The 17,251-nt window shown below is 33.8% G+C and overlaps 1 protein-coding gene across 1 annotated transcript; it reads left to right on the top strand.

The window, feature by feature from the left end:
- LOC136820474 (zinc metalloproteinase-disintegrin-like VLAIP-B) lies at positions 1 to 16,519 on the top strand. The gene is made up of 27 exons (XM_067076657.1): positions 1 to 188; positions 325 to 431; positions 1,208 to 1,284; positions 1,538 to 1,604; positions 1,770 to 1,852; positions 2,680 to 2,737; positions 3,006 to 3,066; positions 3,192 to 3,271; positions 3,471 to 3,539; positions 3,867 to 3,935; positions 4,263 to 4,438; positions 4,765 to 4,846; positions 5,100 to 5,178; positions 5,505 to 5,556; positions 5,925 to 6,024; positions 6,816 to 6,887; positions 7,642 to 7,743; positions 7,998 to 8,081; positions 8,491 to 8,541; positions 8,853 to 8,916; positions 9,707 to 9,812; positions 10,158 to 10,289; positions 10,546 to 10,624; positions 11,186 to 11,266; positions 11,755 to 11,875; positions 12,524 to 12,689; positions 15,120 to 16,519. The coding sequence occupies exons 1-27, from the start codon at positions 113 to 115 to the stop codon at positions 15,433 to 15,435; spliced, it is 2,610 nt and encodes an 869-aa protein (XP_066932758.1). The 5' UTR covers positions 1 to 112; the 3' UTR covers positions 15,436 to 16,519.
- Positions 16,520 to 17,251: the final 732 nt, after the last annotated feature.

Raw genomic sequence — 17,251 nt, forward strand, 5'->3', positions numbered from 1 at the left:
ATATTTGTTTTATTGCTTCTGGAACTCTTAGATTAGATGGACAGTAAATAACATAAAAAATGTATTAATAGCAAACACTGGGAAATAAAATTTAAAACTTGCTGGAGGTTTTATGTGCATTCTAAGAAGCATGGGCTACATGGTATATTTTGTAGTCTTACTGGCTTTGTTGCACGATTTTACAAATGGTAAGATTTATCATTCATTCATCTTAATTACTTCTCTTCTGTTTAGTCCTAAATGTTTTCATATAATTCTTCAGAAATTTACACCCAGCAAAGTAATGATTTGAATTTGAGTTGGTGATTTCTAATTTTACTTCAGGTATTGATTACCTACATCAGATTGAACATTATGAACACATAACACCCCTCCATATTGGCAAACATGCAAGGAATAGAAGAGATGTTTCAACAAAAACTCTTAATCAAGTAATCTATTTTCAGTAGCGTAGACAAGAGGGGGCGCAAAATTTGTGTAGGAGGGCAGGTTTTTTACACAGTAATTATTTTTTTATATTCTGCTCTCCTACACAAATTTTGCGCCCCTCCTGTGTACGCTACTGTATTTTTAAATTATGTTTGTCAAGGTTTCCTGTCAAGAATCCATAATAAGGGAATATTTCAAATGCAACATCAGAGCCAGGTTCTTTGGTCTTTAGGTTTTATCTCTTATATAGAAATCTGTATCATCTTTATGATTTGACCTGCCTTAAACAAAAAAAAAGGAAATGTAAAAAATGCTGGCACTACAAAAATTCTACATGGGCAAACACTTCCTCACACTTATCTCTACTATTATGTGTACAGTAGATATGTAAACATGGGTAAATTTACTAAATAAAATCTTTGATAGTTATTTGTCGTTCTTTTTGGATGGTCTGGAAACGTTTGATAAAAAGTCTCTGATTCTACATATTCAGTAGAAGTATTATTCATTTATTTTTACATATCTACAATAATATGGTAGATTTAAGTGCGAGATTGTCCTGTCCTAACAGATCCTTTTCTCTTTTTCTCTTGCTTTTTTTTAATGTTATGGTTAACAAAAAACATGGCTGCGAAGGTTTGGGTGCTATTTGTTTTAGTTATAGCATTGCAGGGACGAAAATGACTGCATTTCAAATTTTGCTGCGCTGAAATATAATGGATGCAATATTTTCTTCCATAATCTTTAAATAATTTCTCCATATCTTGTTTTTATTTAGAATTACCATTTAGAAGAAACAAAGTTTCAGATTTTAGGATTAAATAAGATTTTCAATGTCAGTATCACAAAAAATAGGTATGTGACATTCTTCAGATTTTCCTTAAAAAATTTAAATTTCAAGCTGATTTAAAGTTTTAATAAAATGTTGTTCATATTTTTCCTGAAATTTACAGCTTTCTTTTTATAATTTTAAACTAATGTATGTTTTTACTTGGTGGATTTTCGAAGGATAGTCTTTTAGTTTTCTTGAATTTCTCAATTTAGCAGATCAATAAGAGGTTTTTTTTATTACAAATTCATTTTTGGATGTTCTCTTTTTTCTTTATAGGATATTATTACCAGAAAGCTATTCGTGCATAATTCATACTGGTGCTGAAACACATTATGAAGCACCTGTAAGACAATTTTTCTTTGTCTCTGCATCTCTGTTTGTCTATCCGTTCATTATAATAATATTTTTGGAAAGCCTTTCCAAATTGTTGGATTTGGCTAAATTTTAAGCACTTCTTAGTGTAATTAGTATGCCGTTAATGCACGTTTTTATTTTTTCTACCCTTCAGAAAGTCGAGCATTGTTATTACCACGGTACTATTGATGGACAACCAGACTCCAATGTTGTTCTTACTACATGTAATGGACTTAGGTAAACTTTCATTAAGGTTTTGTTTCAAACTGTTTTTCATAGTAGTAAGTTCCAGTTCCAGTAAATTCCCCCCTGGTGAATTCCCCCCCCCCCGGAAAATTCCCCCCTGGTGAATTCCCACCCATATATTTTCATATGTGTTTTTAAGTTTCGAAATCATGGGCTGTAACCCCGGGGGGTACTAGGGTTGGCGAATAAGAGGTATGTGCAGACGGGACCTCCGAAAACCGACCCTTAGAGAGACTTTTTGAATTTTTTTTTCGATTTTTGAAAAAAGTCATACCCTTAGAGAGACTTTATTACAATCTTTTCTCTGGAAATCAAAAAATTTCCTAAAAATCCTGGATTTTCCGACCCTTAGAGGGACTAATTTATAACTTTCAATCGAAACAAACCTCCAATTTTAGGGTCAAGGATTTTTACATGATAGTCTACAAAGTTTTAAGAATCACTACGCCCATTTTTTTATATTCTGAGAAAAGAACTGAAAGATTTTTACATGATAGTCGTCTACACAGATTTTTATAAGATAAATAGTAAAATCGCTTATTTCAAATTACATGATTTTTTAGTTCACCAGGGGGAGAATTCACCGGGTGGGAATTTTCCGGGGGGAATTCACCAGGGGGGAATTTACTGGGGGGATTCACCGGGGGGGGGGAATTGTCCAGGAATCTTTTCATAGCATTCTTTTTTACTTGAACAGTGCATTTTTAGCAAACTAGTGTGCAAAAGTTAATTTTAAAATTTTATTCTGGACATCTTCAAATCCTTTTGAAATACATGAGATTTCATCAAAATTTTTCACCCTGTTTTCTTCATTTTAGTGGTATGATTGAAGAAGAGAGCGGTGATTCGTATTATATTGAACCACATCCTTCTGATGTAAGGGTCTCCGCATTTTACACCTTCTTTTATCTCATGCTTAAGCTTTAAGATTAGATTTTACTACAACTTCCTTTCCAGAATTAATTTTATTTTTGAAAAGTCACTGTGCAAGTATTTGTTTAACTGAAAACACAAATTAGCATATTTTGAGTCTACTGAGGAATTAAGACAGGATGGAAAATGAATCCAAAATGACAATCTGTGTAGCTGCAAAAACCATAAAGCAAAGATCCTTTCAAAATATATTTTGTCATGTCAATTTTAGAAAGGAACACATGTCTTATTCAACATGAAGCATCTACAACGAGTTAAGGAACGTTCATGTGGTAGGAAAATTTTTGTTTTCATGTGGATAAATTTTCATAAATCAGGGTTAGCATTAAATTAAGGACATCATTTCTAGGAAAACCAGTTTGACTAATTTTTGGCTTCTTTGTTCTTCTTTTGACAGGTGTTAATCATACGGATGACTCAGGACACATTCATTTTCAACCCCAAGAAAATTTGAAAGCCATGAAAGAAAGTCTAAGGGTAATTAAAAATCTTGACAGATTGATTGATTGATTGATTGATTGATTGATTGATTGATTGATTGATTGATTGATTGATTGATTGATTGATTGATTGATTGATTGATCTATTCTTCAGCTATACTGTAGAGAACCCTAAGTATGAATCGATATTGTTAATACTTATGCACTATTTCACTGAAATCTTTCATTATGTAAAGGTAAGAAGGGCAACCACACAGAGGAGCAAGAAGTACATTGAAACGATAGCTGTTATGGATTATACTATGGTAAAATATTTTTAAGCTTATTTTCTCTTACATGATATAAAACTTTGAGTTGCCTGATGATTGAAATAGTCAAGTTTGACTAAAAAGTTTTGCAAACCTTTTTTTTTATTTCTGAGATTCAATTGGATACTGCAAACAAGCGTATCACAATAGCTACAAATAGCTGAAATACATTAAACCTGAAAGTTGAACCTCATTCGGCCTGAAACATTTATGCCCATGAAGTCAAACTATTTAACGATAAGAATATTGCAATGACTATGCATTCTTCCAATCAAAATTTAATTAGAACATTCCAAGCTTTTAAATGGTTTCTTTGCATTTCAGTTTCAAAAATATGGGACTGTATCAAGAACTGAACAAAGGGCAATTGAAGTCATGAATTATGTAGATGCTGTAAGTTTAAAAAACTAAGTTTTTATCATTTGTAGTGATTTTCCCTCTCCTGTCTGGTGCATAGTCTAGTTTCTGAGTTTCCTAGTGAGTACACCAGATTTGGTATCCAGATCTTTGGATTTCCCTTCATAATTTTTTCATGAGAATAAACGATATAAAAGCATTTAAGGCTTTGCGGACTCTAAAACATCCGATTTCTTAGGAAAATTTATATGAAAATACGCACAAAACGGTGAAAATAAAAAATATTTAAGAACATTCTGGAACATTTTAAGGCTTCAAAGTTGTTGATGTTCTTATATAAAAACGTCCATTTGAAATTTTCAGGTATACAAAACGATGAACACACGTGTTGCTTTGACAAAAGTTATTGTTTGGAACACAATGAACATGATCAGCATAACAACTAATGCTGGAATGATGCTCGGTGAATTTCGAGAATATACCTCCACAGTACTCAATGATAAGATGAAACTGTATCCCGACAATGCTCAACTTCTCACGTATGATTTTTATTCATCCCAATCCCATTCCAATCAAGCTATTCCTACCATCCAAGAAACTACAGTTAAGTTTTCATAACTCGAAAACGCACGGGTAACACAAATTTGTTCAAGTCAAGGAAATATCAAGTTATGGAGTAAGGGTTATAAGGCATTGTTAACTGAAGGGTTAGAAAGTTAAAAAGTCTCTACTGTATTACCATTTATGATAATACTGGCCGAGGTTGCCATCTCATATACCATTGGTCCCAAAGGAATCCTCCAAATAATACACAAACTTACGTTGATTATCCATTGAAAGTAATTTTCGTTTTTTCTTTATAAAGGAATTCAGATTTTGATGGAACATTGGTTGGTCTAGCAGGAATTGGTGTGATTTGCTCACTTTCCTCTTGTGCTGTCAATTATGTAAATTTAACTTGTTTTACGTTTCTTTCCTAGCAATTTTGCAACATTTTTCTTCTTTGGTGATTCGTGATATTAATAACGTAATGTTTTATATGCAAGCACCCGAAAAAGATCGAGTGTTTACCACTAATTTCGAATTTTAAACAATGTAGTGACAAACGCCCAAGCTTTTTGGGATGTTTCTGTATAAACATTACGCCATGGATATAGTTAATTACTGTCACTATATTTAATTTTCACTTTTTTATTATAGGATCACACATCCAATGCAGCAGTTTCAGCCAATACCGTTGCTCATGAAATGGGGCATAATCTAGGGTTTTATCATAATAGTAAGTACATACATAACCATCAACAAAATATTACTGCATTTTTGTAGCTTGAGCGTCACATCCCGTCAATAACTCTACGCTCGTAATATGAATGATTATAAGCATAGTCCGTTCAATTCCATTTGGATAATCCTGAACGACTTTCAAATGCAAGCCTTTGCTTTCAACCATCAAAAACCACAAGCATTGAGTCTTTGTAATGAAACTATTTATCTATATGATAGTGAACAATGTGTGATAATCTGGTCAATGTCATCCAAAGTTGTCATCTTTTCTTTTATAATCTTTTCGTTTTTTAAAAATGATCCATTTTCTGTACATTTTAGCGGATTCTTGCTCTTGTGTGAATGCACCGTGTGTAATGGGTGCTACTGCTCCGTAAGAATTATCTAACTTTATACTTTACTTTGCTTCATATGCTGGTTACCGCGTCAATATTTAAAAATGATTGATTCGCCTATGTTACGTTACTCAAGGCAAACCTTGTAGTGTTTTCAGTCAGTTTGTGGACAAAGTGATATCAACTCAGAAGCAAATAATTGAAGATTTAAAACGATTAAAGAATTCAATGTTGTTGTTTTTTTTTCTTTTGTGCAATTCCGAAATCTTTAAAACTCATGTCCAAAGTTGTACAAAAAGAGACTTTTCCGTTTCGAGATTCCGCAAAAATCGAATTTTGGCTATTTTATTGTATCAATTCTATTCCATTGCTTATAATAAAATCATTCTTACAATTTTTTTCTCAGTTACTCACAAGTGAAGGGTTTCACTTCATGCACCATTGAGAAGTATGAAAAGGAAGAAGACTCGGGAAGTTATCCATGTTTATACGATTACCCTGATACGGTGAGTGCTTTTGTATCATTTTCTGATTCAAAATACCTTTTCGTTAAGAGATTTTTCGGCAAGAGGAACTGAACACCGCCTGGCGATGAAATCTTTTACCGACGAATCTTTTCAGCCCACAAATGTTTTTGCCGACGACTAATTTTGCCTATCAATAATTTTACCAAATAGTTTATTTAAATTATTTCTTGTTTAAAGCTGTTTGTCTTGGGGCAAAATTTTGCAGTCGTGTACTATTAAAGTTACCAGGTATTTTTCTGGTGAAAAGTGACAAATTTTTCACTACAAAAATGTTAACACAAAAATTTTACCACAAAAACTTTACCAGCAAAAGGTACTTTGGTGAGAAAAAGAATGAATACAGAGTCTTATTTTAGGGGTATTCTTAATTGATAAACTTTAGAATTAAAGTTTAAAGGTTTTCTACGGGAATAAAAGGAGCTTATTTTAGGCAGTGTCTGCATGCTGAGTCACATAAATTAAAGCTACTTTTTTACGCAAAAATATCCTGCAAACAAGTGAAAGATAGAAAGTTTTTGTAAACAAAATAATAGCAAAGTTGATTTCGAGCAAATTTACAATCAAATGTTTTGATTATAAAGTAGAAAACGTTCTATTTATTATAAACATAAAAACATTCGAAAGAGTATCAGTAAAACTTCCTTTGTTTGAGGAATGTTTTTTTATTCAATGTTTTTTCATTTTTCAAAACTTTTTTCTAATCTTGTCGCATCAAAACAAAACCTTTAAGACCTTTTGAAGTAACAATTTTGATTGAAATTATATTCTAGCTTGTTGGACCGAAAGCATGTGGTAATGGCTACTTAGAAGAAGGTGAAACTTGTGATTGTGGCACAGAGGAGGTATTTTTCTTTTTCTCATTCGGTGAACTCTGGTATGATTTTATTACTGGTTTTTACCCCTGTTGTAGTTGGTATGGTCATTATGACTTTCAGGGCTCATCCCATTTCAACTATTAGTTCTGATATGAAATAATTGATACATTTGAATCTTCCATATTCAATATTCTATTATTCGAATGTCTCTGTAATTCGAACAAAAAGAATTGCCCGCTGGAACTCGTGCATCACCGTATAAACTGAGTTCTTTAATGTCGTGATTCTAAGAGTAATACCTAGCTTACTGGAAAGATAGTTTAAGGGTGATTTTTAAGGGTTTCGAAAGATATTCCAAAGAATAAATAAAGATTTTTCTACCGGACAAAATTGGTTCCATTTTACCCATTTTAGGCTATTTAAGGGTCATAACTTTTGATCTCAGAATCGTTTCAGAATCGTCAATTTATCGTTAATTTATAATTTAATGTTCATTTCGAAATGTTTGTAAAATTTCAAACCTTTAAAATCATCAATATTATCTTTCTAACAAGGTATTACATTTGAAAATTATGAATTTTCTTCCTTCAAGAGCCATGCATAAAATTGAGTTGACTACCAATCTTTTTGGAATAAACTTTATAAGAGTTTGAAAGGAATTGGATATTTAGGGTCACTGAAGGACTATATTTGCTGTATGAATCAGCTAATGATTTCTTATGTAACAACCTCCAACCTTCCGTGCCGCTCCTCTTTTAATTAATCTTTACTTTGTTCCTAGGATTGCAAACGATCGGGTGCTGATAAATGTTGTGATTTCAAGACATGCAAGCTACATTCTACTGCCCAATGCGCTGATGGCACTTGCTGTGAGAATTGCAAGGTAACTTTTTATCGTGCTTGAAAACTTGTTTCAGACTAAATTTTTTACAGAGGTGGAACATATGTAAAGTAGTTATCCAAAACAAATTAACAAATCTCAGTTTAGTCTCAAGAGTTTATACAGGAATCAAGTTACCGAGGCTGGTTGCATCTTTGTGGCTGTTAGCTTTACCAAACCGTTCAAATAACTGTTGAAAGGAACACGAATTCATATTTTTGTAGCTTAACCTAATCTTAAGTATTTCTCGATTTCAGTTCAAGTCGCAAGGATCATTATGTCGACAAAAAATGCACTCTGAATGCGATTTGGAAGAATTTTGTCTTGGAACATCTGCTGAGGTATAAAGGAGGAAGGTTTTACTATTAACCCTTTGACCACGAGGGACGCGTATATGCGTCCAAAACAAGCCAAAATACAGACTTGAGGTCATGACCACTTGATTTAAAGGGGTATAAACTGAATGCTTTTAGAAAGAGTATAAAAATAGCTTTCCAATGGTACCAAAATCATCTTCTAAATCAAAAGCTACAAGCTTTTATGGCATTTTAAAGTTTTGATTTTCAAAAATAAAAAATTTAAACTTTTTCAAGAAAACAGCGCGCGCAAAGGGTTAATAATTCTTTTCATGTTTTGATGTTTTGTTTTAGAGATTTTTGATTTCAGAGATCCTTTAAACATTGTTCTTCATTATCACAGGGGATATCTCTCAGATTAGTTTTTATTATTAAATATCTTTTTATTTTTCAGTGTCCGCGTAATTCTTATGTTCAAGATGGTGGTTCTTGCTCTAATGATGAGGTAACTGACGATTTTTATTTGCAGATTCTTTGAAAAGGTTTCATATACAATGCTGTGAAGATTTTTTTGGTTTTTCCTTTGTTACTGAAAGCACTGTTCTCGTGATTTTATTGCCCGTGTTGACAAGGAAATGCTTGATACCTTATCGGGGAAAACTTCATCGGGGAAAATTTTCGTCACTTGCTGTTAGTTGGTAAACGCATTAAGGCCGGGGAAAATTTTCGTCACTTGGCCAAAATTTCGTCACCTTTCCCCGACGAAGTTTTCCCCTACAAGGTGAAATTTCTTGTTTCTATTCGTGTTTTCCATAGGGTATTTGTCACCAAGGATTATGTAAAACACACGATGCTCAATGTGAGGCACTTTGGGGAACCAGTAAGTCACTAATAATCGCTGTCGCTGAACGATTCAAAAATTTCAGCACCCAAGGCTTAAGAGAGCTTTTGTGACTGACGCTTTGCATGAGGCCTTAAATTCTAGTGTCCATTGTAAATGCTTTTCAAGTACTTGTTAGTGGTACGTTCAACCGATTTTTATTTGTTTTCATAGCAGTGTTGAAAGCAGAATGAGAGCTTTTGGTTGATGACGCTTTGAAATTTTCCACTTTTCACAACAAATAACCAGGAGGGCTTAAAATCCAGTGCCATTATGAATTCATCCACTAGTTTTTAATAGCAATTCTTTTCGAAATTGTTATCGTATGGCTAGAATGTGTTCTCAATGCACCTATCACCTATCAATCCTTAACGGCGTGGTTTGCTTTTTAGGGGACTGGTAATGAGTTTGCAAAGAGGATTTGTTCTCGGCGCACGGCATTTTTAGGCCACAACTAAATTCAGCTGTGAAAATTCCCGCTAAAACTTGAGAGACATTTTCTCGAGTCTCTATGATGTGGTGCAGATTCTTTTTATAAAATCCTAAATTAGGGAAAAATTGGGAAACAGAAATTGAAAGCAAAATATATGAAAAAGTCGGTCTAGTATAGCTTAACTATATTGATGTTACTTTTATCACCTCAATGCAAAGGTATCTTACATTTTTTTGTGCTTTCCATACCGTCGTGGAGAAGAATTTTCCTTGTATTTTCGTTACCAGTTTTCCTCTCACCGCTAAGGGTTGTTTTCATCTAACTGGTTTTTTGTTGTTGTTTATTTCATTATTATAGCGGCGATGAAAGCAGAAGATATTTGCTTTTCTGGCAATGAAGATGGCGATCGATTTGGTCATTGCGGGACTGATGCACGGAAGCAAAAAATCAAATGCGCTGAAGAGTTAGTTTATACAAAAACTTCATCATCCTAAAAGCCCTTTGATACATTCATTACATGTTCTGTTTACTCTTTTGTCCTGAGGAAGTGTGCTTTTGAATCTTCACTAGAGTAATGTTAACCAGTTGACTTAAGTGGCGTACCCAGTAGTGGTGTGTTTTTTTAGTTTTCCGATTATCTATATACAAATCTAATCAATACGTTTACTGAATGGTTGCAACTTCAAAAGAAAAACTTTTTTCGATATCTACAACTTATGGGGATCTTTTAATAGACGTATTGTCCGTCTCATTACATTTCAATCCTCTCAAATTTCTACCATTTAAGAAATTGTTCATTCTATTTTAGGAACATATTATGTGGAAAAATACAATGTCAAGGCAAACCTGGCGAATCGTTACCTAGGTTTCCTTTGATTGGTACTAAACGGGTCGTCAAAGATAAAACGTATTACATCGGGTCGCGAAAAATTGATTGCCGGTATGAAATCCATACTTTCACTTTCAAGATAAAGGCAAATTCCTGATACAGAACACTTTTTGACTAGGAGTTTTTAGAACAAGAGGCTGAATGTATCGTTTAGAATTTGCAGACGTGTTTAAGCCTACAAATCACAAAAACACAGAGTCAAAATTTAATAACAGTAAAAAGGCTTTTAGTACGTTGGTAGACAGCTATTGAAACATTCTGGCATACATTTTTTAAACTGATAATTTTCTATTCCTTATTTCTTTAGCGTTGTGACGATGGACTTTCCTGCGGAATTGGCTGATCCAACACTAGCTGCTGAAGGAACTAAATGTCGTGAAAATGCGGTATGATTGTTTGTCGTTATAACTTTTGAACGGGTGAAGCAAAATAAATGTAAAACAGCCCAAAATTTGTGTCCGTCTTTCTGCTTCCAAATACAAAATTAGTTCAGATTAATAGTTTCTAGTTTTCTCTAGTTATCTACATGTTTTTTATAAGGATAACGCTTATAAACATATGAAGGCTCAGATTTGCAGAATTCCTAAGCATAACATAAGCATATAATATGTCAGCCTGAAATATTTTTCATAAGTTTACATTTTTTTATCTGTTTAAAAAGGTTTGGTAGAGGTCAATTCCACATTTCACGGCTCCCAAAATATGAACAAATTTTTATAAAATTTCTGAAATTTCACTAAAAACTTCGCTCGGGGCGAATGATAAGCATGATTCATAAGCATACAATAAGCTTAAGCTATGCCTGGATGCTTTAAGAAATTAAGCATACTCGAGCCTGACCAAGGGGTATACACTTGCTTATAAAAAATATACACTTGCTTATAGAAAAAACATGTACTTGTATTCAGTGTATTTTGCTATTCTAACCTTTTTCATATTCCCTTCAGATTTGTATGGACAGTAAGTGTAAGAATGTTTCAGCAGTGGCCAATGTCCGAACTTGTAAACAGAAATGTCAAAATGGAGGGGTAAGCAAGCCTGAGAAAACTTCTCTGAGGAAACAGCCCCAAAATCGTAGAAATAAAAAAATAGGTTGCAGTAAAAATTTCGTAAAGTCTTTGCTTAAAGTTCACCTACGACTTTAATTGATCATAATTGTTTATTTAATGGGATTCCGCGAAGTTTAGGGGTGAGGTTTCATCCATAAGGGTTACGACTCACGATCTTGATATTTTCATAAATTTTCTAAAAATAGCTAATGTGAAGCTTCGACCACCAAAAAGGAAAATTTTGATAATGCTACAAAAATCCTTAGACACCTTCTCCGTGGATCTCATGGAAATGTTCGTTTTTCCCCACCTATGGATTTAAATAAAATAGATTGGCTAAAATAGATTCTCTTCTCGATGAAACAAGAAATTCGAGCTTCTCATTGTGTTGTGTGTTCTAGGTCTTGGTCGATTAGGACAGATCACTCGTTGTCAATGGTTATCAACCAATTTTCTTTCGTTCTTAGGTCTGCAACAATATGGGTAATTGTCACTGTCCCGCTGGTTGGGCGTGTCCGTATTGTGAACAAGCCGGACCTGGCGGAAGTGTTGATTCCGGGCAAGGATGTCTGCTACAAGACGACTGCGGTAACTTTGTTAATCAAGTTTGATTTTTTACTCTATTTGATAAATTTTAAGTCCTTTTGAGAAAATACTTCTCTTTAGCGTTTGATACAGGCTTTTTTTTAAGTCTTAAACTTTTGAAACCGCTATTGAACTATGAAATGTCGTGCTCTTAAACCTTTTAAGATCGAGACAAATCGTATTAAAAGGCCAAATAATTTGTCGTTAACTTTTCTTTCGGTTTTATTAGCCTATAAGCTGATCATGAATTGAAAGGGTGTCGTCATCTGACAAATTAACTGTTGAATATAATTTTCGGAATCTTTTAAACTATTAACTGTATGACTGGTAGGAACAGGCTCTTTTCCCTTTCTATAATTCTCCTAAAATTGGTAGTATTGAAAAGTCTAGTGACTTTATTTTGAAGCGCCTCGATATGACAATACCTCCTGATAGGCATGATAAATGAATTCTTATCGTTTTGCCAGTTCACTTGTGTCTAATTTTCATGTTTTCTGTTTAAGCTGAATTACATACCTCCACAAAGCCACAGGATACCAACAGGGTGTCTTATTCCATGATGATAACATTCACTAAAGGGCCAATTGCCATGTCTAATTTGTTTCTTTTGTCTAAATCTCAGATGTTTTACTTTTCATTATTTCACCATAGAATGTCTGACACCATTGGTGAAAGGTATGTTGGTTCTCTTTCTCCTCATCCTTCCATTGGCTTGTCTGATTGGTTACTTATCTTACCGACATCGAGAACAATTACGTAATCGTTGGCGAGTATACCGAGAATCAAAGAGAGGACAATCAAGTAGTGGCAAAACAAGGTAAGAATAATAGCTGCCCATGCATACCTTAATTCCATTAATTTTCGCGCAACTCGTAAAAAAGGATAATCGCGCACCTTTCAATTCTCGCACATCTTGTAATTTTTGGGAAATTTTCTGAGTGTTTTTGACAATGATTATAGGTAAAGAGGGGAAAAAAACGTGAAATCAGGAGTTTTACTCGTTTAGGTGTGTATTTAAGCTGAATTTTACATCCCGGAGGCATATTTAACATGAATCGAGTCCCATTTTATTAAAAATCTACGCGCCCTTTAATTTTTCCGCGGCCAAGTGCGCTAAAATAGACCTATTTCGTGCGCCTTTTATTTTCGCGCACGTATTCTACACGAAAATAAAAGGCCTGCGAAAATGAATGGAACTAAGGTATTCACCATTTTGATAATTGAATGATTTTTTATGAATATTTTGGCCGAAATATTAACAAGTTACTGTTTGAGATTTCAGCCATACTTCTTCATATCTCATCTTGTTTTTAGATTATGGTCTGGAGTACGGAATATGTACTCATAACCGGAACATCGTGCCGGATATTTTTTTGCTGTCACACTTTTCCAAGGGTTTGTCTATAGTCTTTTCATTATTTAGATTAGACTTTAGATGTAGACTCCCTACTGGTTAAGAATTGCCCCCACTGAGAAATTTGAAATGCAATAAAACAGATAGCTCTGACCACACTGTGAGATATTGAATTGTTGCATACTTTGAGAAGGAAGTTACATTTTTCCTTCCTTTAATTATTTTTATCTTATTAAAGTTTTAAGTGCATCTAAGATTCCAAACATTTTCTTTTGATATTTCGACTAGAGTTCGAGTGATGTAGTAAGACTCAACCTATATATCTTAACCCAGCTTAACCTCACAAAAGAGCTAATTAGCAGGGATTCGTAATTACGGAAGTATATGTCATCTAGAAATGGGCGTTACTCTGTCGTATGATATGAATCATCTGCTTGTAGATAATTGCTTTGAGAAAAGTTCATATTTATTCGGTAATGGGGAAATAACTTTTTATGCTGATATTATGAGTATCCTTTTTCGTGTTGCATCAACCCTCAATTCCAAACACTGCCCTTAAATTTACGTTAATAAAACTAAAATTAATTCTTCCGTAATAGACGATATCGGCTTAACGTGAAAACTCAGATTTGATCCCCGAATATTGCCCACAATGCTTTGTGCGGAAAAAATTTCACCGTGAACTTTTTTCCGCGCAAAGCATTGTGGGCAATATTCGGGGATCAAATCTGAGTTTTCACGTTAAGCCGATATCGTCTATTTTTTCAGCATATTCTTTCTCAAGTCTTTTTTACAAGACATAGAACCACCTATTTAGTCAGTCATGTTCATTTAATAACATTTTGTCATAAAAAAAGTGTCACATTTTACAGTAATCCTTTTTGTGTAACTTCGACAGTTTTTTTTTTCTTTCACGTTTAAAAAAAAATGTTACTGTACTTTAGTTAGCACGCGCTATGCAAAACAGTTTTTCATTCATCAAAAAATGTTTCAAAGCCTTAATAACTGACTGCTTCTATCTTTTATTAACATCGATGTTTCAAACTGAGTTTCTTTACTTGCATTCTTATCAGAGCTTTTGATCTGTGTTTGACATTAATTATTACACAATCATTGAAGGTATAAGAAACTAAATCTCTAAAATGGATGAGATGTAAATCCAATAAAACTTTTATAAAAATCTGAAATCGTATTAATATGAAACAAGAGGTTTTCCAACGACGAATGAGTTTCAAGCATTCTACTGACAATTTTTCACGAAATGCCATGTCCGGTTTTACAGACTTTCCAATGTATTCTAAGACTACTGTACTGCTTTGCTTAAAAAAAAATTTTCTCTTGACATGCTAAGCACTTCCATATTTCTTTGATATGACAAAACAATGGAAAAGAATTCTCACTTTTGTCTCTTTAATGACGTCACTTGATATTAGGGAGATAACAAAACTTGTGGTAGACCCAAACCATTTCTGAATTGAATTAATTAGTTGCTATTGATGATATCGACCTTAAGTCTGTTAACAACAATGATCTATTTTAGACTCATTCACCATTATTTCAATACAAATAACATTGTTTCTGTTCTGTAAAAGTATGGTTTACAGTAACGGCTTCAATGATATTTTGCACCTTCCTTGCGGTTTGAGCTAATAGTATCTGATTTTAGAAAGAACTGTTCACTTTTCAAAATCCAAAAAATTTAACAAACGCCCGAGGTGTATGTTCGAAATACTGTAATACGGTAGTTGTTCTTTCAATTTTCGACCCTGGGATAAGGTGCTTTAGATGTTTAGTATATAGTGCTAAGGATAATGCTTTTGTCTTCAGTACCTTTAAGATTTGATACAAAGCAATACTGTATTCCATCAAAAACACGTGTTTTTCCTTTTTCAGGACGAAATTCATCGCAGGAAACACAACGACTGGTGGCAACCCACGAGTTCAAGCCGGAAGTCCATACGTCACTCATGCATCTGCCAATCCAGACGTTAGATATTCTCCAGTTCGAAAAGCACCCGCCGCCAAACCTACGTATAAAGCGCCACCCCCACCGTCAACGAGTGGAAAGATGGCTCCGCCTCCTTACCCTCCTAGTGTAGGTAGCAGTAGCCCTAGACCAACAGCAAGTCCGAGACCAACACCTGGGAAGCTGCCTCAAATATCAGCATATAATAAAATGGATGCCGATGTGAAGAAGCCCTACCGTTGATGATCGATAGTGACTTTATTAGTAATACAGCGATGTGGTACGGAGTGAATTCGGATTGTCAAAATCGAATTGGCGTTATCCAGAGGTGTTAGTTGTTGCGTATTGATAGAACCAAATCAGTCACATGTTAAACCCCTCTTTCGGTATTCGAATTCAACATCATATCATATATTTTACAGAGAATTTTCAATAGATTGACCAAATTATTAGAAAAAATATTTAATAACGTTTCTGATGTTTTAAATTAACATTTTTAGATAATTTTTGGAATTCTAACGCTTTCTCCTTGTATATAAACTGCTTTTCTAAAAACACGTCTTATCTTTCCCAAACAGCTTTTAAACTTTTTAATCTTTGCAGTTTTCATTAATTCCGAAGCGATGTCATGCTTATTGGCTTAATGATATTCTTGTCTAATGTTAACTTATAAATTCCTAATCTAAATTATATTTAATTCTTTCATCATCATTATTTTGATGACATATATATGCAGACTTTTGATTACTTATTTAGCAGAGCATATGAAAGAGGTCCAGAATCCGCTCTTTTTTGGAAAAAAAAAGCAGTAGAAACTTTAGATCGATTTACGAAATTAAAACAAACCATTTTTTCCGAAAAGGCCTCCTAGATTTTTTTTCATTAACAATAACGACCCAATATTAATATGCAACTTTTCACTTGCTCAAAGGTTTGTAGACGACTAAAATTTATTCCCTCCATTACGTTTTGTTTTTTTTCTACTATGTCTGAATTAGTCGTCTAGCTTACTAGCAATCTAACCTTGCACTCACCAATTTGTTACGATCACGAGACAATATCTTATCGACTTTTAGCTGATTTTCTGTTAGCGGTTTTTTACCTGAAATACGAAAATACAAAAAAAATAAGAAGTTTTGGACCTCTTTCATAATCTTGACGTTTTTCTTTTCTTTTTTGTTTTGTATAAAACAACTTGTCTAGTAAAGAATGGTACACACATGCACATTTTATTTTGTAACATTTGTAAATATTTTTTGGAACTTTATAAAGATTGGAAAAGGTGGTTGATTTTTTTGCTAAGAAAGAAACCCAAAATATAGAAATATTTTTTTGAATTAAATCAAACTGCTCTTTTCTGCACGATCAATAGGGTGCGTGTACCTTAAATCTACGTTTGGACAGCTTTCAAGAAGGTTTGAAGTAGCTGAAACCAATTCTTGATAGAGAGTTGAAGTATTTCAATCCAATTTTTAATTTGGACATCACTTCTCGAAATTTATATCGTTTAATAAAAGACAAACTCTTGTTATACTGTAATTTTGTTATTGGAGATCATCTCTTTTTCGTCACATTGAAATTTGAGCCTTCAAAAATAAAATACCACAATTTACGAGCTTTTAGCTAAGGAATTTCTCTCACACTTGAAACAATAGTAGTGCCTAATGAGTCGGTGGATGAGTAATATCGCTAGTAACTTGATTTTTGTGCCATTTTTTTGCAAAAACATCATGGTGGAAGTGCAGACGAACACATGAATAGGTAGATAAAAAGCTACCGACCATATTAGTTACCGAATTTTCATTGTATTTTTCCGCTGAAGCTTCTTGCTTGTTAGTGGACAAAAAGTTGCCGTTCCCCACCTACTTCAAGTTATGCCACTCCCCTTTCAGGGGGTTCTTCTCGGTTCTTCTTTTTCCGTCGTATCAGTTGTGCACCCTCATCCAGGTACATGCCAGAAACCGCCGCTCCTAACCCTTTGCGTACAGTTCGTATTTACAACATATCTCAAATGGTTATCAAATATATCATCGTTGCAGTGGGTGCAAAATATTAAGGA

This window comes from Clytia hemisphaerica, unplaced genomic scaffold (genome assembly GCF_902728285.1).
Source record: "Clytia hemisphaerica strain Z4C2 unplaced genomic scaffold, Clytia hemisphaerica genome assembly, whole genome shotgun sequence".
NCBI classification, from domain to species: domain Eukaryota; kingdom Metazoa; phylum Cnidaria; class Hydrozoa; order Leptothecata; family Clytiidae; genus Clytia; species Clytia hemisphaerica.

What these genes read in the sequence shown, in the direction of transcription:
- LOC136820474 (XM_067076657.1), top strand. Translation starts at nt 113, where the DNA reads ATGTGCATTCTAAGAAGCATGGGCTACATGGTATATTTTGTAGTCTTA. An exon ending in GTTCTTGCTCTAATGATGAG is followed by an intron (nt 8,542 to 8,852) that starts GTAACTGACGAT and finishes TGTTTTCCATAG; the next exon opens with GGTATTTGTCACCAAGGATT. An exon ending in TCGCGAAAAATTGATTGCCG is followed by an intron (nt 10,290 to 10,545) that starts GTATGAAATCCA and finishes TTATTTCTTTAG; the next exon opens with CGTTGTGACGATGGACTTTC.